General features: G+C 39.8%; 1 protein-coding gene across 1 annotated transcript in view; it reads left to right on the top strand.

The window, feature by feature from the left end:
* Positions 1-445: 445 nt before the first annotated feature.
* Positions 446-24562, top strand: part of ABHD5 (abhydrolase domain containing 5, lysophosphatidic acid acyltransferase) — a 29857-nt gene continuing 5740 nt past the window's right edge. The window contains exons 1-5 of the mRNA XM_051610606.1: positions 446-614; positions 16719-16804; positions 17081-17453; positions 20321-20475; positions 24058-24169. Coding sequence (XP_051466566.1) covers positions 487-614; positions 16719-16804; positions 17081-17453; positions 20321-20475; positions 24058-24169 — 854 coding nt within the window. The 5' untranslated portion in view covers positions 446-486. The remainder of the gene's footprint in view (positions 615-16718; positions 16805-17080; positions 17454-20320; positions 20476-24057; positions 24170-24562) is intronic.

The following is a 24562-nucleotide window of genomic DNA, read 5'->3' as shown; positions in this document are numbered from 1 at the left end:
GCCAAGCTGGCCAACGGCCCGTCTGTGGATCGGCTGAGACTCTTGCTCGAGCCGTTACCCCTCCTCTCCGCGGGCTCCGAGGCTTCGCCCCCTCCCGGGGCCGTTACGCTACACGGCGGGGAGACAGCGGCAAGCACACCCGCCCAGCGCAGACCTGGGGGCGCCGCAGCCCAGCGGCGAAGCCGGCAGGGCAGAGGCCCTTCTCTCGGCCTGCCCCGGAAGCCGCGGCCCCCCTTGGCGGGCGGGGGGCCCCAGCCGGGCGGCTGGGCAGGGCCCGGGCGCTCGTCCCCGCCCGGGCGGACCCGACCCCCGCCACCCCCTCCCCGCGGGGCGCGCGGGCAGCGGTGGGCAGCCGTTGGCAGCGGTTGGCAGCCGGGCCCCGCCCCCGCCGCGCGAGGCGGCGCTCTGGCCGCGGGCGGCCGCCCCGCTCTATGGTGTGGGTGGCGGCCGCGGGGATGACGCAGCGGCGGGCGGGCGGAGCCCGTGATGGCCGGTGCCGTCGCCGCGCTGTCCCTCGCTGCCCTGCCGGCCGCCGCCGCCGCCGTCCCGCTGCTGTCAGCGCCCGGCCGCCGCCGCGCCGCTGCCATGGCCGAGGAGGAGAGCTCTAGCGAAGGGTGAGTGGAGCGCGCCCGCGGCGACCCTCGCCCTCTCCTCAGGTGTCCTCCGCGGGGGGCGGGCCCTGGCGTCGCCAATGGGGCGCCGCGGCGGTGCCCTGCCGCTGCCGGCCCTGCCGCCGCAGGCTCTGCCCGCCCGGCTGCCCCAGCGGCTCGGCGCAGCCCTTACCGGCAGGTGTGCCGCCGGGAGTCTGCCGTTCCGCGCCGCGGGGCTGGAGCCCGGCTGGGCTCTCCCTTCCCCGAGCGGTCCGCCGGGTCCCCGCCCCGCAGCGTCCCCGGCACGGCCGTCCCGCCTGCCCGCTGCGCTCCCGCGTCGCCCCCGCAGCGCTCCGGCGGCGTGCGGGCACGCTGCCCGCCGTTTTCCCTGCCGCGCAGGCCGCCTGCCTGCCCTGGCCTCCCCCCGCGCGGGTAGCGGCGTCCGCGCACGGGCTGCGTGAGACCTCCCGCCCGGGAGGCCTTGCCTCAGCGCCGTGCCCTGCTGCTTCAGCCGCCGCGTACGAGCCTTGTCCTTCCTGGCACGGCTGTTGTCATGGCGCACCTGTCTGTGTACGTAGGTGTTTTGCTATCTAATTTGCTGTGGCAGATGTAGACACTGATGGTCATCTGCCCTGCCTTTGCACCCCAGAGCCCGGGATGCACATGTCTGTATAATGCTGCCTTGTGCTTTTGCCTGCCTTTGCAACTTGACCTGTACACAGAAGTATCCTGTCTTCTCATTCTATCCATTCGGTATCTTCATTTAGAGCAGACAGTAAGGCTTGTCAGCCTCTCTGCTACTGTATCATAATTCTTCTGTGTAATCCTTGATACGAACAGGATATGATACCACATCTTCAAATTATGAACATATCTGCTGTTGCTCTAACTTTTCACTTTTCTAATACTGTATGCCTACCTGATCTCCAGATGTCTCTACTAAACTTTTGTTTCCTTTTACTATTCCAAGTGTGTAACAAAATAACTCCTCTGGCCTAAATTAACCTGTTCCATGTTCTTACCATGCATCCCTAGTACTTGTTTTTAACTACTTACTCACAGCCTTAATGTATGACTTCATTATAGGTGTTAATCACTGTTCTGGCTGACATAACATAGTTCCCCACTGTGTCTTTTGTTTGTGTCCAACCAAAGGGTTCCATAGTAATCAAGTTACTAATCAGTGGTCAGTTAATCTTCCATTCACATATCGTTAGTCATGTAGGCCTTTTCATACTTTGTCTTTCAGTGTATGTTTTATTTCTTGTTATGCACTTCAGCTTCCAGTATAGACCTCTTCTTATACACTTCCATTGCCCCCAAATATATTGTCTGCCCTCCTTTATTCCACTGTAAAATAATACAGTCAAACCATCTCTGAATCTGTTAACCAAATATCCTTTAAGTACCAGGGGTTGTATCTCATTACTGATTGCCTGGCTTTCAAAAACTCACCTCTTTCATTTTCTCCTTCATTACCCTTTTCTCATAATTAATGTTATTTTGAGAAATTCTACTTAAAATTCTTTAGCTACTTGCATGAAAACTGTTCTGTGCATTCATGACTTCATATCAAGGATGTTACTATTTGAATATTGTCATGTTATGTGTTTGTTCTGTTACTCAAAACTACTTGTGTTTTCAGTCTTTTTTTCTTTGTAGTCCTTTTTCCAGCTTGAGACATTTTACATATTTTGCTGCTCTGCCAGCTCAATCTGATCAGAATTGGACCATATTTTTTCCAAACTTCCTGTTATGCCTTTACCACCATCTTTATACAAAGCATTCTCTTTTTAAGTATAAATTTCAAAGGCTTCCCTTTCAAAGCACTCTGCAGTTTCGTCGGTTCTGTAACTCTGTCCTCTCTTCCCTTCCTTGAACTTAAAAATAGCTGTTTAAAATAATCTTCCCCCCACCTCTGCCTTTTGCAACCCTACCCATTTGAAACTGCAGCCTCCTTGGTTCTGTGTGGGCAGCGGGGACACACGGTGTGTAACTTTCTGATCTGTTAACATTCATAAAATACATGTCGTTAGTAACAGTTTACAGGTTTTCTAAGTAAGAATCTTAAAATAGCTCTGCCTCAACCTTTTTTGTTTGTATGCTCATGCAGCACATTAGTCTGAACTGTATTAGCTGTCTGGTTTGATCAGAAGGAGTGCTGAGTGCTGCTTAAATGGTGCCAAGCATCCTCAACTTCAGTCGCCTGTCAGGATTGCAGGATTTTAACACCAGATGGTCTGGAGACAGAGTAAGGAATCGCTGGCTAAATTTTCAAAAGGATTATGGCACGTTCCTCATCACGGTCGCCTCAGCTAGATAGCTTTTAAAGAGGGTTGATTTCCAGGATGTTGTCAGTGTCCTCCTGAGCAATCAGGCCATTTGTTGTGAAAATATTCAGGGTAAGCTCCTAGTTCACTAAAGACTTCTAAGAACAAAGTCTCGTATTTTTTTTCCATGAACTCAGAAAGCCCAGTAGCTTTGATGAATTGTTAGTGCTTCAAGTTGTTAGTGCTTTATTGGTCTGTTTCTAACACTAGTCAAAATGAGCAGCATTTCTTAAGTCTTTTCAAGTTGAGCAAAGCTCAGGACTCAGAGGAAATATTTAACATATTTCACTTGTTTATAATTTTTTTTATTTAAAACTGTGGCAGTGAGCAGAAGAGTTTCGATATACCATCAGAATCCTGGATTAAATTGTTAGTGACAGGTGTATACAAAGAATAAATACGACATTTATTGCTTTGGGAATGACTAAGTTTGTTATGCAACACGTTCAGTTCGTTGAAAACTGGTAACTGTAAGAGTGTGATGAAAACAGGAGTGGCTCAGTTGTTTTCTAGAAGATCTCAGCTGAAAGATACTCATTACATTGCCCTACTTTTGAATGAGAAGATTAAACAGATGTTTTGGTCTTCATCATGGAAGAGATTGTCTGGTTAACATGTCACCTGCTAACAAGTTCCAAACCTCTTCACGTCCTTGGACCTTCTCTGCATAGGTTTTAGATGTAGGTTTCTGCCTGTGAGACAAACAGCCTAGAATAAGTCTTTTGCCAGTATTGAATTAACTTATACTCACTCTGGATTCAACAGGACTGCTTATGGTTTGCAATATAACTAGTATTAGAAACTAGTATATGTATGTGTATATATATGGAATAAATCCCCAAAATGGAATGCTGTGGTTTTTCCTCTTCTGAGATAAGTGGAATAGCTTTCTTTAAAACAAAAATGTTAAGGGATCTGCTTTTACATTGTGTATAAGTGGCCTGTAGTCTCACAAAATAATGGCTTGGAGTAATAGATTAAAACTTATATGGCAACACCAGTAATCACAATTATTTTTGTATTATCCTTCAAACTTGTTACAGAATTCTTTTTGTAATTTTAAAGTGACTTGTTTGATTAATAAAACAGAAGTTTATTAGGCTTACTAGAGCCTATGTCTGCGTGTTAGTTGGAAGGTTCACATGGATGTCATAGTGGTGTTTTAAAGCATAAAGGACCATGAAAAGTCCATGAAAGGACCTCTCAATTCAAAATATTTGGTTGATTTTTCTGCTCATTACATCATCTGGGTTTTAAAGCAAACTGAGTCAGCAGATTGCTGGCAGAAGGGACATGTTTGCTTTTCTGTGTGAGGAGAGACTATTTCTAAGGACCTTGCCTATAGCATAAGCGGCAGATAACAAGATCTGGGACCTTCAACTTGCATTTTTCAAGAGTGCATGAGATGTAAGTGCAGTGTGGTAAGTTCACGTGGCAAAAGGTTAAGGGCATTTCCTTCCTCTTTTCTGATTTTGTCTTTTTCACTGGCAGGATTGTGTCAGTTGTAGCTTCAGTGCTTAATGCCTTTTGCATTACATTTGTATGCCCATCTGAAAGTATATGTATGAGCAGGTTTTCAGGTATTTGTAGGATTGTTTCTGTTTTCCTGTCCATGTATTAATTTGGGAAGGGAAAGTTTCTGGTGATCAGAGAGATCTCTCCCCCAGCATAGAATCAAGGGAGGGAGGGAAAGACGGAAAAATATAGGAGGGGCAATCTTCTTGTTCCAAGAAAGATGGGCATGGCAGTGTGATTGTGGCCTGGGCAAGGAAAAATCTCATCTAAATGCCCAAGTGAGAGGCTTGGATTAAACACTATAAGAAAAAAGGTTAAAAAAAATATTAATGCAGTGAGTATACACGAGTAGGTGATCTGCTCAGCTCTTTTTACTTGGGTTTGACTACTCTTCAGATTCTCTTGCTTCTAGGTGTGCTTTAATTTAGGTTTAGGACTGAATTGCAGTGACCCATTTTCTATTTGTTAGGTTTTTTTGTTTGCTTCACCTATTTCACACTGGTCCTCTGTGGTTTTATGTAATGTACTTATCTTCGTGAAGGGGATTTTTTAGATTTTGAATAAGCCCATTTATACATTTATCTACCACTTTTCAAGCTTGCTCAGCTTAGCAGAAAATAAACAACAGAATTGCTGGCAAGGAGTTCCTGAAGGACCACAGCCTCGGTCAAAACGTGTTTATGAGGTAACAGTAAGGCCCGTGGACTTTCTTTCATGGTTTTAAACAAACCAAGTAAAATTAGGTCATTTCATACATTTATTATATAATTCAGCAAATAAGTTTGTGATTTTTCAGATAATTCTTTAGTTCTTTGTAATTCCTTATGGCTCTTGAGAGTGCCTTAGGAAACATCATCTAGAGGTTTGAAGGCCACAGGCTGGAGACATCTAGGCTGAGAGGTTTCCTTCTCCACTCCTTCTGAAACTCATTCTGGTATCATGATAGGAGTAAAGGCCACACTGATGTGCTTCAGCAAGCTGTGGAAAGTCTGTCCCTCTCTTCAAGCAGCAGGGCATCCTCTCAGTTTCTCCTTTCCAGTCTCCCGTGGAAATGCTGGTTTCTGCCTTTGATGAAGCAGCATTCCAGTGCATGGTTTCCACTGCCACCCCTGGGCCTGCTGGTGATCCCATGCTCCATGTGCTTCACGTTTCATGTATGCAGTAGATGGACATAATTTTTTACAGGTACTGTCACTGGAGAACAGACACTTGCAGTGCCTGGCCTGAAGTTTTCCACTGCCCCCCATAGAAGATCTAGCGTTTCTTCAGTGATTACCTGGCCAAGTCATGTGCTGTGACAGAAGTCCACCATAAAAATCAAATCAGACTAGATTTATCAACCATCTCAAGTCTTTAAAGAAAAGTACGAGAAGTGGAGTGAGGAAGGTAATAATTATGTTGTAGCTTTTGATTTACATTTAGGATGTTATTGATGGAGGTAAGGCAGGTTAGAGAGGCAGCATTAGAAACTGCTACTAATAGTGTGGGTCAAGGGGAAACTTTCCAAGTATCAAGCAAAGATTACTCCAAAATTTGTCAAAGTAGGATTAGGGTACCTGGGAGCGAGTAGGCTTATGGCCCCAGTGGAAATTAAAGTGGAGTTATAAATTCAGAGGGGGGAACTAACTGAGAGATTGTCATAGTGTTGGTGACTATGGGTCATTGAAGAGCACAAACTTTAGCCAGTATTTCATGCATTTGGGTATATTTGAAGTTTTTAGAGCCTGCTAGGGGGATGGTAGGCTCAGTTTGAGACCTACCCCTCCAAAAGGGACAGTGTGTGTGCCAGGAGGATCTCTGATTTTTCTGAACTTTTATGGGAAAATCTGAACAACTTTTCCAACTGATCAATTATTAAAGCATCTCTTCTCTTCCATTCTTCTGTAGTGGTTTATTAAGTTGCTTGTTGAAGAAATTTTTATTCTCATGTTTCGTAACTTTTGAGTATTTACTTGCAACTCTGACATTGTTTCAGGATAGGTTTTTGTACATTATTTGTATTCACAGCCAGAGAGAAGAGGGCATGAGAGGAAAGGTGAGCGTCTGCATTTGCATTAGCTCTGAAAGGTCCTGATGAGAAGCTGAACAGCAGGATAGAGGTCAGTGGAGAAGAGAGATTTGTGAGTCAGTGAAGCTGTGTAAGGGAATGAGGTCAGTCTGGAATAAGGTTAAGAGGGTAAAAGAGAAGGATTTTAAGTGACAACAAGAAAACATGGTGAGGAATGGCAGAGGATGAAGTTGCTCTGAATGAGCTGTAATAGAAAACTCCAGATCATAGGAGACTACAGAAAGGAGGGGAAAATACAGGCGTAAAAATGCATTGTGTAACAGAAGATGCAAGAGCACTTATTGCCATTTAGGAAGTCCACCCATTACTGAAGACAGGAGGAGAAAGGTATTGCAATGAAGAAAATAAATAAGTGGGGTGGGTTACTGCAGATGATTGTAGAATTGTTTTATCTTGATTACATTTAGTAACTATCATAGTGACGCTAAAGGCTTATTAATTACATCATACCTTTCCATAAGGGCACATTTGATTCAATGGATTTTTTGGCCCATATGACTTCTCACCTATTTTTAAGACTACTTACATTTCCTTGACATCTAAAGCACTGGTAGTGTAGTCATGTGCACAGAAGAGCCAGTTATGAAAAAGGTTGTGAACTTGTTAGGTTTTTCAAGAAGTGAAAATGAGGCTAGGTAACCCAGTTCTTAAAGTTTAATATAGGTAACTGTTAGTCACTATAGGTGACTATGATAAAGGAACACAATGTAGAAGCTGTTAGGATAATCTGCAGTGAAACAACCTGTGTATTCAAACTCGACTATGAGTGGGGCTTGTGTATAGTGTGTTTGGAGCTAAGGGAAATAGTCCGGTGCTTTAGGTAGTCTTTTATCTTTGTTCTTATGTGACTGCTTGTGGAAAAAGGAAACCTCCATCTCCTATTTAAGTAGTGATCTAAATTGTGCATGATACACTACGGAATGTAAACAAAAGATAAGCGGGGTAAAGTGTGGGTGGGCAACAGTGCAGATTTATGAGAAGTACCTGTCATATGTGTGTTTTCTTGTTGTCCTGTTTGGTGGCACTTGGGGACAGTTTGATATGTGCATCTCTTTCATGTTAGGTATAAGAGTGCTGACAAAGAAGGTCTAAGCTAGTTTGAGGTTATGCAGTACCTGAAGGGCAGCAGGAGTATGTCAGTAGGTGGATGAATAAAATGAAAGTGGTAGAAAGTTACATAACATCTGAAGGGCACTAAGATATTTTAATTTTCTTTAATTATGCTTCACAAATTCTTAGTGCAATGTGTTGTTTGTAAAAACGCTTAACAGCTGTGGCAATGCCAAGTTCTATCAGATGTGAGTTTACTGCGGAGTGGCCAGAGGGTTGTAGGTCCTCAGTGGTACCTAACCTGTGTGTTACACACATAAACTCTGTCACAAAGTTGAGTAGTTTATATGGGACTCCTCCCTTTTTTCTCTTCTGCATCTGCATCTTTATCTCTGTACTCTTCCATACCTGGTCTGTAGTTGCTAATACACTTTTTCTCTAGGTTTGTCTTTGATTTTAGCTTTTAAATAGAAATATAAAATAATAGGTCTATAGAAGAGATGGAAGGAAACCACCCTCGTTTGTAGATTTGGAACCTATACAGCAGTGAGCAGTAATAGGAATAAGAAACAGCTGATCATGCACATGGTTTCTGCATTATTGCACGCATAGAATCATGGAACCATAGAATGGTTTGGGTTGGAAGGGATCTTGAAGATTATCTAGTTCCAACCTCCCTGCCATGAGCTTAATAGTTTCTTGCATTGGGTGCTAGCACACATAGGGTGCTTACTTTGTAAGCAGTGTGAACACTAGAGGGTTGTAGGCTTGGGTGAAGGTCCATGGATAAACTTGATTCTTGTGGTATGCACACACACTGAAATGAGCAACACTGTATATAGCTAAGAAAGGAAAAAAGAAAGGAAAGAAACGTTAAAAGGATAAATTTGGTTAAAAGTATGTGAAAGGCAATACTGGGAGACAGAGAAGAAAATGGGGGGGGGGGGCTGCAGTGGTGCAAGGTATACAGCAAGGTGTACCTGTGGCTGAGGTTCAGCATGGGAGAAAGCAAATTTATAAGTTATTTCCACTGCCTGAATGCTCAAGTTGCTCAAATAATTTTAAATAACGTGATAAAGTTCAATATCCCTAAAACAGTCAGAAAGTATATGCTGGTTGTGTATTCACATTTGTTTTTTACATTGTTAGGTCAATTTTGATAAGTGGTAGTCCTGTGTATCACTGTTAATATAAATAGAGACAGCAATAACATTTGCTTCTGAATTTTTACATTAATTCTGAAGCTGAATGTTCTGAATACAGAGTTCAAAATGCAGTGATTACATGAGGAATGCATTGTTTTTACCTCTGACCTGGTGTAGCAATATCCTGCAATAATCTATCATGGGCTTTTTGTTGGAATGGTGGTGGTGTACATTACACTTCCTAGAAATATTATGCAGAGGTTTTAAAAACATTCCATTTTAATGTTACTGAAGTATCCAAGAATTTCACAACAGCTATATTTATGGAACATCTTGGCTGCAAACATCTAAACAGAACATTATAGGCAGGGCTATAATGTCATTTGGGAAAAAAAATTGTTTCCTTTTTAACCCATTCACAGCAATTTAGTATTTTTTGGTCACCTCATGAAAATGTTAAACAGGTATTTGTTAAAGGATTGAGGCTTTTCATTCTCATACTATATTCCTAATGCTTGCTTCTGGGTCTTGCCACTTCGGTATGCTCTTCAAGGTCTTTCCCTGAGGATTGCAACATTTTTGGTCTTTTCATGCAATGATCATGAATTGGAATATGGAATATTTTTCTTCTGCTGTTTTCTGCAATGCCAGAGCCTAATTTTTGTCCCACAAACATCTCTTTCAAATTGTTGTTGTGGTTACTACATCTGACTTTTACTGTACATACAGAAGCTCTGTCCCTGGATATAGAGCCTTTGCAATAACAGTTACTGTACACAGATTGTGAACGCTGGAATGGTTCTGACTGTATTTGTTATTCTCAGAAAACTGAAGCACTAAAGAACATGCTGCACTTTGGGGACAGGATTGAAGGACTATAAGGAGTCCTAAAATTGGTTATGCCCTTGAAGTTCTCGTGAAACCATATCCTGAGCCTTGTTCCTGAGACATCCCTGCCAAGTTCAATCCAGGCTGACTGAGGTCATGATTACATGTTATTGTCTGTCAGTGGCAGCTCTGACTTAAACTCTTGCTATCCTCCACCGTGCCTCACTAGTCTTTTTTTTTCCTACCTTTTTAGCTCATGGGTCTGCCAGTTAATTGTTTGGCTTCTCTGTAGCTGGGTCTCCATAATTATCTGATTTAAAACATAGTTTCATTGAAAGCTGGATAATTTCACAAATCTGGTAGAGAGAGAGCCACAAAATAGTTGAATTGGCAAAATGGAGGGAATATTAAGTTTGTAGATCTGATTTGATCTGAAGTGTTGGTAATGAGGATGGTCTGAGATTCAGGCATTATATCACCTAGTTTACCTCACCCTGACAGCAGCAGGAATAAAACACAGTAGTAGGGTTCTTCTCAGAACTGGACTAACACACAGACTTCTCTGTGTGTTTTATCTTTCTAATACTTTAAATTGGCTTCCTTGACTTAGCAGACTAACACTGAGTATTAACTGCAGGCAACTACTTCTTGTCAAAGGTTTATGTCCAATTTGTGTTTATTTGCTGCATCTTGTTCTCAGTTTCATGTACAGCATATTGCTTTCACATGGTAAACATGTTTTTCTAATTTCCTAAACTTTCCAAATTTAATTAGGGAATTTGAATCCTCTTTAATGCTAATCAGTAATGCATTCTGTCATTTTCAATTAAATGTGCTTTGCTTTATAGTTTTTACTTCATTTTATACTTAATAAAATCTCACTTATATTCTTTGAACAGAAGTCTTTCAGAATTTAATTTATTTGCTTCTTTACATTAACACTTTCTCCACCCCAGCTTTCTCGCTAGTAGCAAGATTTCTGCTTTAAACTGGTACCAAGCTTGAATGTGTAATTTTCTTGGATTTTAGATTATTGCAGTTGCTGAAGTACTAACGAGTGTGCTGGTTTGTTTGAAAGAACCTGAAACTGTTCATAAAATTAAATCTGCAATGATTAAGTAACATCCTAATTTTAGTGGTACTACCTTATGCATTTATTTTCTTATCACTATTAGTAATTTAGTATTTTGTTACCAAACATTAAAAAATGTAATTAAATTTGATTCAGAGATACACAATTCCAATATATAAAAGCATTTTAAACTGTCTTGAATTGAAAATAGTTGCCATTTCTGTATCCACTCAAGTTTACTTTTCAATTTACTGTAACTTTAGAAACGTTTTCTTGTTCTTTCACACACTAGTTTGAAACAGGTTTATTACATTTTTCTCTAAAGTATTTTTTTTTTCCCCAGTGATTTGTTAAACAACCTACATCCAAGAGAAATTCTCCTGGGAGTAAATAGAGAACGACATGGACCTTGGATAATAGTTAATGCTGGAAAGAAAAATATTTTTCTTTACTTAAATATGATGGGTTTTGTAATGGTAAAGTTGCTGTTAATTGTTAATAAAAAAGCATTAATTCTTGCCATAACCAGTCATGTAAACAGCACTCAGTATTCTGGTGTTACAGGCCATTAAATTTATGAAATGGAAAAGGAAACGTTTATTATAACTTAACTCTATCTTGGACATAAATTAGCCAGATGTAAACCTGCTAGTTTTCACTTATATTTTGACACACAGAGTTCTATTTGATTGAGTTATTCTTGACTGTTTCTTTTACTTTGTATTGTTTCAGGTTATTACCTGCAAACTTGAAATTTAGTAATCAGAAATAGAATTGGCTCTGAAAACTTGGTGGTGGTGAAGATGGAAGAAACCACAGGCTACTTACCTCTTAGGCTTTGTGTAGACTACTGCTGATGCTGAGGAAGGTGCAGAAAACATGTAGGAAACAGACTTGTTTCTACTATTCCTCTTAAAAAAAAAAAAAGACAAAAGAGAAAAGTAGATAATGAGAAGGGTAAGAGGGTATCTCTGGTTGTTTCACTTAAGCATCTATCCATCCAAAATCCTATGCTTAACTGTAGAGTATTCTTAGAGCATTAGAGTAAAATAGTTTTTCTTCTAGAATTGGCACTTTGTCCTATCTTTGATATGTTGACCTCTTGCCCCATTATGAATACCTGATGCTCCTTTTCACTGTTGTTTTGCCCATTCTTATTATTTCTGTAACAATTGAAAGGGCTGAGTGAGTTTCATTTCCCTGCAGGTGATTGCTTCATTTTTTTAATTATTGATCTTACAGATTAATGGTAATATTTAAGTATTTAGGGTTTGTTTGGATAAAACACTGAGCACTCCAACCTTAGTTCAGCAGAACACTTAAATGTATGACTAGTTTTGTTGAAGTACAATGTTTAAGTGTTTCTGTGTGATAGGGCTTACTCTTCTAAGGTCTCCTGTAACCCTGTGATGCTTATGATATTTAGATTTCAGTACATTCGCAGTTTTTAATTCCTTTGGTAGCACAGTACTTCAAAAATACTTTATGCAGAAACAGGATGGGAAGGGCTGAGCTGTCTTTACATTTTTTACCCTTGTTTTTCTGTTACAGTGCCAGATTATCTTAATTTGGGTCTAGCTCAAACTGATGGATATTCATAACCACCATGCCAGCTAGGTAGCCCTGAAAAATCACAGTGTCATTCCTCTTGGTGCTGGGGACAAACAGTTCAACAAATTCTCTGCATTAATCTGATTTTGTTTCCCTCCTTATAAATAGCTGGAATTAATTCTGGGAGTCAGGAGAGGGTGAGGGTTTTTGGAAGATCAGCTTGATTCTAATAAGATTTAAGTGCAAGGGTGAAGCTTGAAATAGTTTATGAGTTAGTTTACTCATTGTTTCAGCTTTTTAAGTTTTGAGCTTGTTCCCTAGCTAAACCCTTGATAAATTCGCTACGTTGTCTTGACAAATCCAGTTAAAAATATTATGTATGTTCATTTGCTGAGGGCAAGACGAGAAAAGATTTGCAGCTCTGTTGCTTGTGCATTCATTTACATTCCTGTAATCTTTTGCTTGTGTGTTACTGTGTAATTGTTGTGTACCTTGAGCTCTGACTTCCCTACTGATGTCATTTTTAAATCCAAGTAATCTTCATGACAGGAGGTTCTACTCTCCACTCTTCTGTCATGGATGCACATTTCAGCACCTGTTTCTTGGTCTATACAGGGAGTTTTGGTTACCTTACTAACTTCAACATTCATAGTGAAAACCTGAAATTTTATGTTCAGTATCATGGAAATGTCCTCTGCATTTCCTGTCTCAATGGATCAGCAATTTCTGACAAATCATAATTAACCAAATGACATTGCTTTAATTTACTCTGATTTAGTGGAGTTCTGTTGCTTACAGGTTGTTTTTGTTTTGCTTTTTGGCCATGCAGGTTTTGCATGGATTATTACAGCTAGCTCTACAGTGTTGGTGCACATGGGGAAATAACCTCTGTTAAATGATTTTAAGCTTAATATGTCTTGTAAGCTGTGCATTCTTATAATACTAATATGAGTAAACAAATTATAATATTGAAAAGCGAGAGGCTAAGCTCCAAGTATGTACATTTTTTTCTCCTAGATAGAGTTTTGAGCAACTTCTGCTGAACATTCATTGAACATCTTTATATGGTAGACCTTCATGTTTTAAATCCACGTTACAAGCCAGAAATCAGAGGGACTATTCAGCTCTTTGAGCACATACCTCAGTGTTACAACAGATGTTTTCAATTCTGCCCTGTTATCTAAGCTGTCATGAACTTTTTGTGGAGTGTGTCAAATTTGTAGCTGGCTGTGGATCCATCACTTGTCTTCCATGTAATCAGTTATCAGCCAGCTAAATAGGATTAATCTAGTTGACAGAATGGTAATATCTGAGTTACCTGTTTGCCATGTTCTTCATCTATTTTGACCTAATTAGCAGAGGTGATGGGTGGCTCAGGTTAACTATGCCTGTGCCTTCACTTGATTCTCAGTTCTTCTGAAAGTTACCTTGGGCAATTTAAGCTGTGCTGAGACAGCAAGCTCATTATTTAAATTAACATTCAAGCAGTTAAGGAAAAGCAGTATCATCCTTAGTTACATTTTAAACAGTGTCCCATTGTTCTTTACTCCTTAGATGTCTAAACATAGTAATCATTTGTTTTGAAATAATGATTTTTTATTTATTTATTTGTTTTTGTCCTTTCTTATGCTTGGACCCAGGGAAATGGGTCACTTGCTTCGACCAGCTAACATGTTATGTCCTGGCCAGCAGCTTTGCCCCTGCACATAGCAGTTGCAGCTCCACATTTTCAGATGTCTGTGCCCATGACCCTTTTGTTTTTATTATTTACTACTGGTTTTCATCATCAGCATAGGGCACTGATGGTCTCACTAATCTTCTAGCCTTACACTAATCACCTTGGCTTTCTCTGTATCTAAGGCTGTTCAGTGGATGTCCCCTGGGCTTTCTCTTACCTTCTGGCATCCTGCCCCCAGACATTACAAGAAGTATGGATATCTGTTGGCAGAGAGCATCTTCTTTGAATGCTCAGCAGGTCAGCAGCGACCCACCTACTGGCCTCTGATTTTTCAGGCCTTCTGTACTCCAGACTTTTTCAGGTGGCTGTGAAATGTAACTGACCCCAAGTAGGAGATGTAAAGAAGCATCCTGTGGCATGCTCTCTCCACCCTGCTGGTTATTGCTTGTTTTATCATGCATGTGCACACTGGTTTATGCATGGCCACAAGCAAACATACAGGTTAAATTCCTCTAGTTATGTGGCCTGATAATTTGATGTGTAACACCCATGTGTAGAATTAGTATAAAAATGGTAGGAATTTGGGCCATCAGGTGCCTAATTTATTTCACACAGTAAGCAGTTAAGCCAAATGGATTTCTTAACTCCTCAAGACACAAGATTCCATTGCTGAGTTTTCTTTTTGTAGAAAGAGAGATGGAAACAGTGTCTGGGAAGTGCTGGGTGGTGAAAGCAGAGTAGGGTCTGCCTTTACTGGCACTTAAAATGTGAAACTACTGTTGAAATCTGAAGTTTTGTGTAGTATCTTCTCTCCTTTGCTGGTGAGCACACTTGTCTTGAAAGGTCCATTGCTTCTTCTTTGACATTACGTAGCTCTTTTAACTTTGTGTCACAGAAATAAATATTATAGAGTCTGTAAGCAATTGACATTCCTGTGTGCACTTAGAAGACACATTTACCACAGATATACAAAATAAATTGTACAGCCACACTCTATTCTTCCAAAGCTATCAGAGGAATTATTCAAGTAGATTAAATAGTTGATTGTTCTCCACATGTAGAAAACAATTAGCAGTGTGATAAATAATTTTTGGAAGGAGTGATGGGAAACCAAAGGATTAAGTCTTGAATATAAATAACTCAATATGTTCTTTCTAAAATAACTTTTCTAGGAAGTGATTGCTTTTGGTTTTTTTTTTTGTTTTGTTTTTGTGGGTTTTTTTTTGACAGCCTTCTTCACTTCTGTTTTAGTTCAGCAAGTGCACAATGACTGAATTGCAAACATAATTTTAAGTATTTGAGCTTGCTGACTGTATTTGTCATGCATATCTGATGGCTCTTCTAAATGAAAATATCAGTGTTTATAAACAGTACTGATAATTAGCAGAAGAAAGAGTAGGCATCTGTGTTACAACTTCTGATACAATTTTCTAAATATTTTTCTTGAGTATCCAGGTGTCTCCCTAAGTCTGGGAAATCAAATTCTGGAACTGTGAACAGTAGATTTAATATTTATTTCACTGGGGTCTGTCTCGGCACTGTCTTCATGTTGACATGTTGCAGCTATACATGTCTGTTAGAAAAAGAATCTTTAAAGAAGTTTCTTTGCTAAATTAGGGGTTTTGCTAAGAAAAATTTAATACAGTTTTGGCTTGAGGGAAATACTGAGTTTTTTGCTTCTGACCTAGGAATTATGAATGAAAGTGCCTAGTTAAGCATATAACTAGCAGAAAGTTTGGCTCAGAAGGGTGATGATATAAGTATTGTTTAATAATTTACCAGAGAAATTAAAAACATTGGACACAATTAGTGATATTATTAAACTCAGATTTTACGGTTGTGTACACTCTGAAAAACTGGACATTAGTAACAGTTTAGTGAATTAGTCTTTTAACATCAATCGTACAACTAATACTTGCAGTATTCAGTCCTGAAAGTACTATAGCTAACTAGTAAATAAGTTCAGTGTAGGAAAAAGGTGCTAAAGAAAGTAATTTGACTGTGAATTTGGAAACCTTATCCTCCTCCCTATGAGGAATGGTCTGGGATCCTACAGTAGCAGCATTTGCACTGATAATCTGGGCCACTTCAAAACAGGTGAGAGAGGGAAAAAGAGGATTCCTTCTTGAAAACAAGGGATAAATTAGCATCCAAGAAGCACTGTACTCAATTGCTCTGTCCTCTGAAGCACTTTGGGTGAAGCAATGCTGCTAGCTGAGTCATCGCCCCTGCTCTCATGGTTCAGCTAATGCTACCAAGATAGTAGCTGACAGCTGGAAAAGCAGCTTCTGTTAGGGAATTGAAATTACTATATTTTGTTTTCTTCTGGGACTTTGTTTCTATGTTGGTAAGGAAGGCCTTAGTTTTTTGCTTTGCTAGAATACTACTGCTTGGTTTTCCTTTTTTAAACTTATCTAGTGTATTAATCAGTTCAGGTTAGGCTAGTGAGTGCAGTTTATTGCATTTTTAGAAATAGTAGGTTCATGCAGAATAATGTGTGTGCAGGCTGACTTCCAAGGGAACTTGAGAGAAAGCTGGAAGCCCCAGTGATTGAGTTACATATCCTGCCAGGCTTGTTGTGTTGGCATGTGGCTGGTGTCACCAGGTTCCCAGAAGAAGCCTGCTCTGACAAACATAGATCAGTACACTCTGATCTCCACACACAGTGGAGAAGCAGTGCGCTGTTTGAAGAACACCCCTGATCATGACACTACTTTATAAAGCCAGGAGAATGTTAATTCCCCTCCCACTGCACACTCCTGTCCTGCATGCTGTGTAGCTTACAGTGGTTGTTTTATAAGAGCAGCAAAAGAAATGTCGTCAAAGCATCAAATTGTGCACAGAAATTATTATCTTGCTCAAGAAATTTTTATTCTGTACTGCTGTTATAGGTTAGGATGGTTATTCAGCTGGCTTCCTGCCTGGTGTCCCACATCGCTGCTACACCTTAAAGAAGCTGAGGACAAAATGCTAAAATGTAAGTCTTTGGTCTTTAGTAAGATTTATAGATAGAACTAGATTTTCTATAAATTTACATTAATTAAATTTTATAGGATGTCTTTTGCACTAGGATGAAATAAAAAGGTTTAGAATTAGATTTTTATGGCTTTTAGTTGGATATTTGATTGTAGGCTCTCTCCTTTGAAAGGGAGCTACATTTTAAAACAGCAATTTCCATAGAATGTGCTTCGTATGTATGTCTAGAATATGTCTAGTATGTCCAGAGACATCTTTTTTTCCACTTTTTCTTCAGGTATTACAAGCACATACAATAAACAATATGTGTATATATCTAATGGAAATAAAATATGGACACTGACATTCTCTCCGGACCTTTCACGTAAAACTCCACTTGTTCTCCTGCATGGTTTTGGAGGAGGTGTTGGACTGTGGGCTCTCAATTTTGAAGATCTCTGTGAGAACAGGACCGTTCATGCTTTCGACCTCTTGGGATTTGGACGTAGCAGTAGGCCACACTTTCACACTGATGCTCGGGAAGCAGAAAATCAGTTCGTGGAATCCATAGAAGAATGGAGAAAGGAGATGGAGATAGAAAAAATGATTATACTTGGACACAACCTAGGTGGATTCCTGGCAGCTGCTTACTCATTAAAATACCCGTCAAGGTATGTAAATAACAAAGGAATTAAGCAATTCCTTTCCGTATTTGATTAGTGGTTTTAATACAGATTTTCTTTCATAAGGCTCTTTAAAGATTATTTTCCAGTAAATGTGAGTGCTGATGTAAGGAAACTTAATACTGGGTTTTTAGCCTGAAGTATGTATTGTATGGTTTGTTTCCAGGTGAACAGAAGGACATAGATACAGTAAACATGCTTTTCTATGTACTTTTCTGTTCATGGGTGAATGTTTTGTGACATCTCTGATGCAACATAGGTTTGTGAAGGGAAAACAGGCCTGTTTCTGCCAAACTTCCCATTACGGTGATAACATTAAAACTTCTGAACGTAATTCCCCTAAGTAATTTATGCCATATGCTAGCAGTCGGCCTGGTGCCAGCGTGATGATGTAAAAACTATTTTAGTGACTGATTTAAATTGTCTGTATGCCACTGCATATTTCTTGTTTGCAAAACAACCCTTCTGCAGTGGTCCTGTAATTGTATTTAATCACCTTTTTTCTGCACCACATTGTGGCCAACAGCTAAGCCGTTTTTTGACCCTTAAACTGAGAATTTGCCTCTTTTTTATAGTCTGGTTATGTAGCCCATGGTGAGCTAAGATCCCACTAGCTGAGGTCATTCTGTATCAAAAAAGGATGTGGACTCCTCTGAAAAACCGTGAATATGAGTTTAGCTTTCCACGTCGTATGACACAGAACATTGCTTATTATCTTATAATCACATTAATTTATGCCATACACATTTCTTTGTCTCTGATTTTGAGATCTTGAAATAAATTAAGACATAATTTTTTTCTAAGACACTTTGCCTCTTTCTTTCCAAGTGGATGACAGCTGGCACATGCAGCTGAAAATGATACGTGAAAGCAGGCATGTGTCTAAATCCTTAATTGCAGGGTATAAATGCTGTCCTCTTCTCTAGGCCTGCAAGCCTGTTTTCCTTTTGGGCATAAAGCAACTTTTAGCTAACTGCAGATAGTTTCTTGCAGGGATCACTTAGAAGTTTCTTATGCATTCCTCTAAAGTATTTATAAATGGCTCTATCCAATCCTTGTTGCATAGGATATTGTTTCTGTCTCCTGCTGACTTATCTCAAAAGTGACACTTTATGTTTTCATGCCTCACTGTGCTTAAGCTGGGGTTAGTTAATTTGGGGGTGTTTTAGTTTGTGCACTCACATTACTGATTTTTTCCCTGAAATTAAACTAACACCATCAAATTAGCAAATTAACTGATAGGATCTTAAGACAGCAGTGATAGAGCACAGCCAAATTATTTAACAATGCTTTAGAGGCTTAAGGATTCTGGATACATGGTGTTAGGAAAGTAGATCTGTTTCTCCAAGCTTAGATGATCCTTTAATTTTATTGCACTGTACTTGAGTTGTTCATGGGACAACTGATGTTACTAATGCCAAAAGATTCCCATTTAGATTATTTCTGGGTGGTGATGGCTCATAATTTTCAAAGACTGCAGCTTCTGGCCTACTACTTTTGGAATTATTCTCATTATCAACTTCCTGTTATTCTGGGCTGGGTTTTAGGGTTGATGTCCAAACGGAAAATACCAAGTAGGAAGTACTAAGAAAAGGAAACATGAAAAAAGCTTAGTCTATTTTTATTAATATGTTTGCTGTGTCTTGTTTAATGTCATAGTTTATACACAGAATGTGTGGCTTTCCTGAACATCTCAGTGCTTGCACTGCTTCGCCTCTGATCTCTGCTGCTCAGTTTCTGTAGTTAAATTCTACCCAGTCCCTTCTTGGTGTTGGTGTCTCATCCTGTGTGTGAATGTGCTCATGCCTGAGCTGACAACCAGGAAATATCTTTGTGAGCTTCATCCTTTTCAGCTCCTCATTTCAAGCACAGATTTTTGGTTTCCCAACTGATTATAGTCCAGAAATAGCCTTGGGAATCACTTCTGACATTGCCTTAGGCACTAAGAACTCTGTGGTATTAAATACCAGATCTCCTAGCTTTGAAAGAGAAGGAGCTCATGAAGAAGAAGTAAAGGTGATGAAGCTTGCATGAAAAATCACCTTAAATATGCAAAGCTATAGTTAGGAGTAACTTTTTCAGAAATCAGAAGTATCTAGGACAGAGTAGGTGTTGTTACGCGATTAAACAGAAATGGATGATTCCAATCTTCCAAGATGAAATAGATTTTTTTGCTTGAGGGGGATTTGCAGCATGAAGTGATTTATAGTTGCGTGTGCTGGAGACTCCTTCTGTGCTCTCTGTACTCAGATTCCTTTGAGTAATAATTTTATAAATTGTCTCTCTGACATTTCTTTCCTGACCTAAAATCAATACATTTGGAAAACATCTGCTAATCTTGCTCTGCTTCTCTCAGTTCAAATTTTACTTTGATAAGAAGATTTTTTTCAGGTAAATTACATCTCTACTTACATCAGATATCTTACGTGGCTTGGAAAAGAAAGACTTCTAACAAGTGTTCTTAAATGAAACATATAATGATCTTCATTTCTCTCAAATTAAACTGCCCTTGCAAATAATATTGACTCAGCATATAGATTAGGCTAATTTTAAAAAGAAAAGCAAGACTGGCCTTTTTCTCATGTGTATGTCAGTGGGTATCTATCGAATACCAAGTTTCTCTTTGTGGCATGAGCTTCTAGGTTTCTGGTGTTCATACATATGATTAGTTGCAATTCAGTCTCTCTAATTAGCAATCGAGAGCAAAATTACTGATGAATCAGAAATGAGGTAATAAGCCACTATGATAGAATTGATTAAAGCAGGTTGCGTAGTCCACGGATAACACATTTCTGTCATACTCAGTTGAAGAAAAATTAATGTACTCTAAACCTCTGAACCTTCTTTGCCAACAGGGTCAAACATCTTATCTTAGTGGAGCCATGGGGTTTTCCAGAGAGGCCTGACAATGCTGAGCATGAAAGACCAATTCCAATCTGGATCAAAGCACTAGGAGCTATACTGAGTCCATTTAATCCATTAGCTGGGCTGAGGATAGCAGGACCATTTGGTGAGTTTTATCTACTCTTAAGTACTGTTTCTGTTTTTGTTGAATATAAACATGGGGCAGATACTCCATTAAGATAAGCTTTGTTGGAAGCCTGTATCACCCACAAAGAAAAGAATTGGAGGAGAAAGTGGGAGCTGTTAAGGAAAGATGAACTCTTCAGGAGAAGAGTGCAAGCTCTTTATGAGAAAGACTAGTAAGATCATTTATAGCAAGCTACATTATGTTGTTGTAGGCTACAGTTACAGTGCATCAGATGTGGACACCTGTTGGGGAAGCCTGACAAAGAGACATGAACGGGAAAAGTTTTTTTTCTGGTTGCCTCCAGTCATAGTCCATTTAGTTTCCCTTCCAGCTGCAGTTTGATTAACAACTAGGATTTCCAAATTTGGTTAACATCAGAAGGCAATCTCTCATAAACTTATTAGTCTTTGGCCTGAGTTTAGAGAAGTTAAATTGAATCTGAGTTCTTTCCATTAGCCATTTTCATAGTACTCTAGCAAATTTGGTGGGTCTCATTGGTGTATCCTTCATATTTCTATGTTTCTTCAACAGCACTGATATTAAATAAACTTTATTTACCCTACTACTAGGACTGGGTAGGGAAGACCCAAACCCACTATGGTTTTAGTTTATGTGGGGAGTGGGGGAAGAATGTGATCAAATTTAAAATTCATCCTTGAGAGGGGAAAGAGGTTATCTGTCTATTACTCTGTGTACTACAGCAGTATCTGCCGCAGAGGCTTGGAAAATGATAGCCTTCGGGCCCCTCACGAGCTACAAGTAGGTCACCTCTTCATCCTTTGTAGTATTCAGCCTGAAGATAAACTATAGACATTTCAGGGCTTTGTTTACATTTAAACCACATCTGTTTCCTAAATCACTTTCTATAAAATATATATTTTAATAAGCTGATCTATTAGATTATGTTTGGGAGTATGAAAAAAGTAGCTTTTCAGACAAGCACCGGGTTTTGTACAAAAGGGTTTTTTTTAAGTAAATGCTTATCAGTTAACAAAACAACCTGAAGCGTATTGAATGATAAGCACTGGTTTAATGCCTTTTATTCGATAACAAATGTGTGCAGTAAGTCAACTGACTTGAAAGAATTCAAAGCTGAAGTTGTCTCCCCCAGCAGGTAAGTGCAGTCAGAACCATGCTGAGAAACAAACCCTGTCTTGGCAAAGTATCCCCAGACTAGCCTAACTTACAGGTTGCTGTGGAGAGCAGAGCTTCTCAAAATTTTTCATCTGTTTCTCACTCCATGTATTAAAAAAGTTTTTCATCATCAACTTAGTGTAGACAGCTAAATTCTTGACAACTGAAGCATAGTTTTTCTAGAACTACTGGAACTTCTACTACTGTGCTGCAAGTTAGGCATCAAACCCAGCCTGGTGAAGTCACTGAACCAAACCCAGGTTTGTGCACTTGTGTTTAAGCTGCTGGGCAGGCATAGCTGAGCTTCACTGTAAAGCCAACTGCTCTTGTTCAAAGGTATGAGTTAGGCACTTAAATGTGAGTCATGTTCTTTGGAATATCACAATGGTATCACATGGATATTTAATCAGACCCTCCAGCAGATACATGAACCCGGGAGAGATACAGAATCAAGAGGGATTTTTATCTTTGATTAGTTTCCTGTTAATTGATTTGCATGTTTTCCTTCACTTAACTGGCACAGTCAACCAGGAGGCTGACAGTATATGGGGTTTGGTGCTTAGACTGGATTTGTGAATTCCATTCCTAGAGTTGAATGCCTAAAAATTTCTCAGGACAACAGTAATGTCACATCCTTTTTGGGGAACTCAGTCTTTAATGTTACCATTTCTTTTAGCCTTCTCATAGGCTCTAAGGAAATATCAGCCAGAAAATTGAAGGTGTCTTAATAAACTTAAGCTTTAAAGGATGAATCAGTGTGATTTCATTTGTTCCAATGTGCCTTGATTCCTTGATTCGTTTTCCCCTGTAAATTCCTGGGGAAAGAGAATGGTTTTACAATTGGGCCCACAGACAAAATACTTTTTGTCGAAAAGGAAAGTGAATTTTGTAACTTTCAGTCTCTTAGTTACTGGAAGTGGGAATGCTGTGGCCTCTATGCTGGTAGCAGGGGAAGACACAAAATTAGTCTCTGCCTTCCAGATGCTCTTATTCCAAGCCAGCTGTATTGTTTGTGTTAAAAAAAACAACCCAGACAGACAGAATAGGACAGAAGTCCAGGAGTTAAACTCTATAAAGAAAATGCAAGCAGCACAGCAAGTTGCAGAATGTTTGCAAAACCTTAAACTCTTCTCGGCTTAAAGTGTTGTTTCATAAGGGAACTGTTTTGTCTTGCGCTCTCATTTTTTTAATTGACTGGAAGCATACGTAAGGGTGTGTTGCAATACTCTAATCTCAAAGTTACAGAAGTGTAGTAGATGATTGTGACAAGGTCTACATAAATAGTACCAGGCCTTTGGCCAGGGGCAGGTGGGAAGAAGTGACATCATTGTAGTTGCACAGATTAACAATGGTCTTTTCAGTTGATAAACCCAAGTGGTAAACTACGAGCCTGTCTCTTCAGGGATGAATAATATTCTTAGACTAAGATTAGACTTTGATGAGGCTCTAGTCCCAAAGATCCATCTGGTCAACTAGAAGAGGCTTCTTCCTTACAAAAGTGATTCAGAATAGGAGCTTAACTTTAGAAAGCCTGAGCTGTCCCCAGAAGGGACCCGCTTTTCTACTTTGGCTGTTAAGAAAACATGGAGACATTAACCTTCCTAGGTTAAATCTCTTTTAATTTCCACAAATTATTGTGTCTTATACTCATGGCAAGATTTCTACAGCTGCTTTCCAACACAGACTGCTGTTCTTTCAACTGAACGCTAGTTAGACGAACTAGCTTCAGAAGAAGTGTTCTGTAAAAGGAGAGCACATACTTCCATCTAAGGAAGAAAAACAACCCAGCTTTTCCAACACTGTGTTCTAGTTCTGAAAGATGGGATACTTTTGGCCCAGCCAGTGCTGCCAGAGCAAGAAGAAAGACTGTATTTGTGTCACGTGAGACACGTGAGTTTCAAGGGGACGTGTTAGGGGCAACAAAGCTGGTGAACAATCTAGAGAACAAGCCTTATAAGGAGCATCTGAAAGTACTGTGTCTGTTTATCCTAGAGAAAAGGAGGCTGAGGGGAGACCTTATTGCTCTCTTCAACTACCTGAAAGGAGGTTGTAGCAACGTGGGAGTTGGTGTCTTCTCCCTTGTAACAAGCAATAGGACAAGACCTCAAGTTGTGCCAGGGGAGTGTTAAAGTAGATATTAGAAGTAACTTCTTCATTGAAAGGGTAATTAAGCACCAGAATAGGCTGCCCAGGGAGGTGACTGAATCGCCATCCCTGAAGGTGTCTAAAAGGCATGTAGATGTGGTGCTTAGGAACATGATAGAGTTGGTAGCATTAGGTTATGGTTGGACTCAATTATATTAAAGGTCTTTTCCAACCAGAATGATTCTGTGATTCTGTTTGGAGGGTTGTAATGTAAAGCACTAGCCAACCTGATAAAGTGGTCTGTACTAATTCCTCCTCTAATAGTGTTTTCTGTTTTAACAGGATTAAGCCTTGTTCAGCGTTTAAGACCAGATTTCAAGCGAAAATATTCATCGATGTTTGATGATAACACTGTGGCTGAATATATCTATCACTGCAATGTACAGTCACCTAGGTGAGTATGGGTTTCCCAGTGTATGTTTTGAAGCTCATCTTTCGTTTACTTTGTGTCTGCTGCTCCCTCCAATGGCCATGGCAGCAGTGTGCATGCTGGTTTTTTAAAACATTGAAACATTTATTGTATTAGTTAAAGAAAAAAAATAGCATTGCACCTTTTCTAAATTCCAGAAACTGAAAAAAATGTAGAAGCTATCCTAATGCCATGTTTCTTCTAAACTACCTGTGTGTTAATTCTGAGAGAGTTTGGACACAAGTTTTTAATTAAAAAATTGATACAGTAGTTGTATTTATAAAGAATTTATTTTTTAAACTTGTAAAATAATACATTAAGTGCTGTCACTCAGTACTGTAAAAATATAGGCTCTTTCTGTTGAAAATTACATGCAAA

The sequence above is a fragment of the Apus apus genome, chromosome 2 (assembly GCF_020740795.1).
Source record: "Apus apus isolate bApuApu2 chromosome 2, bApuApu2.pri.cur, whole genome shotgun sequence".
In the NCBI taxonomy this organism is placed as follows: Eukaryota; Metazoa; Chordata; class Aves; order Apodiformes; family Apodidae; genus Apus; species Apus apus.
The sequence above is the reverse complement of the archived record's forward strand: the minus strand, read 5'-3'. Positions and strand labels throughout refer to the sequence as shown.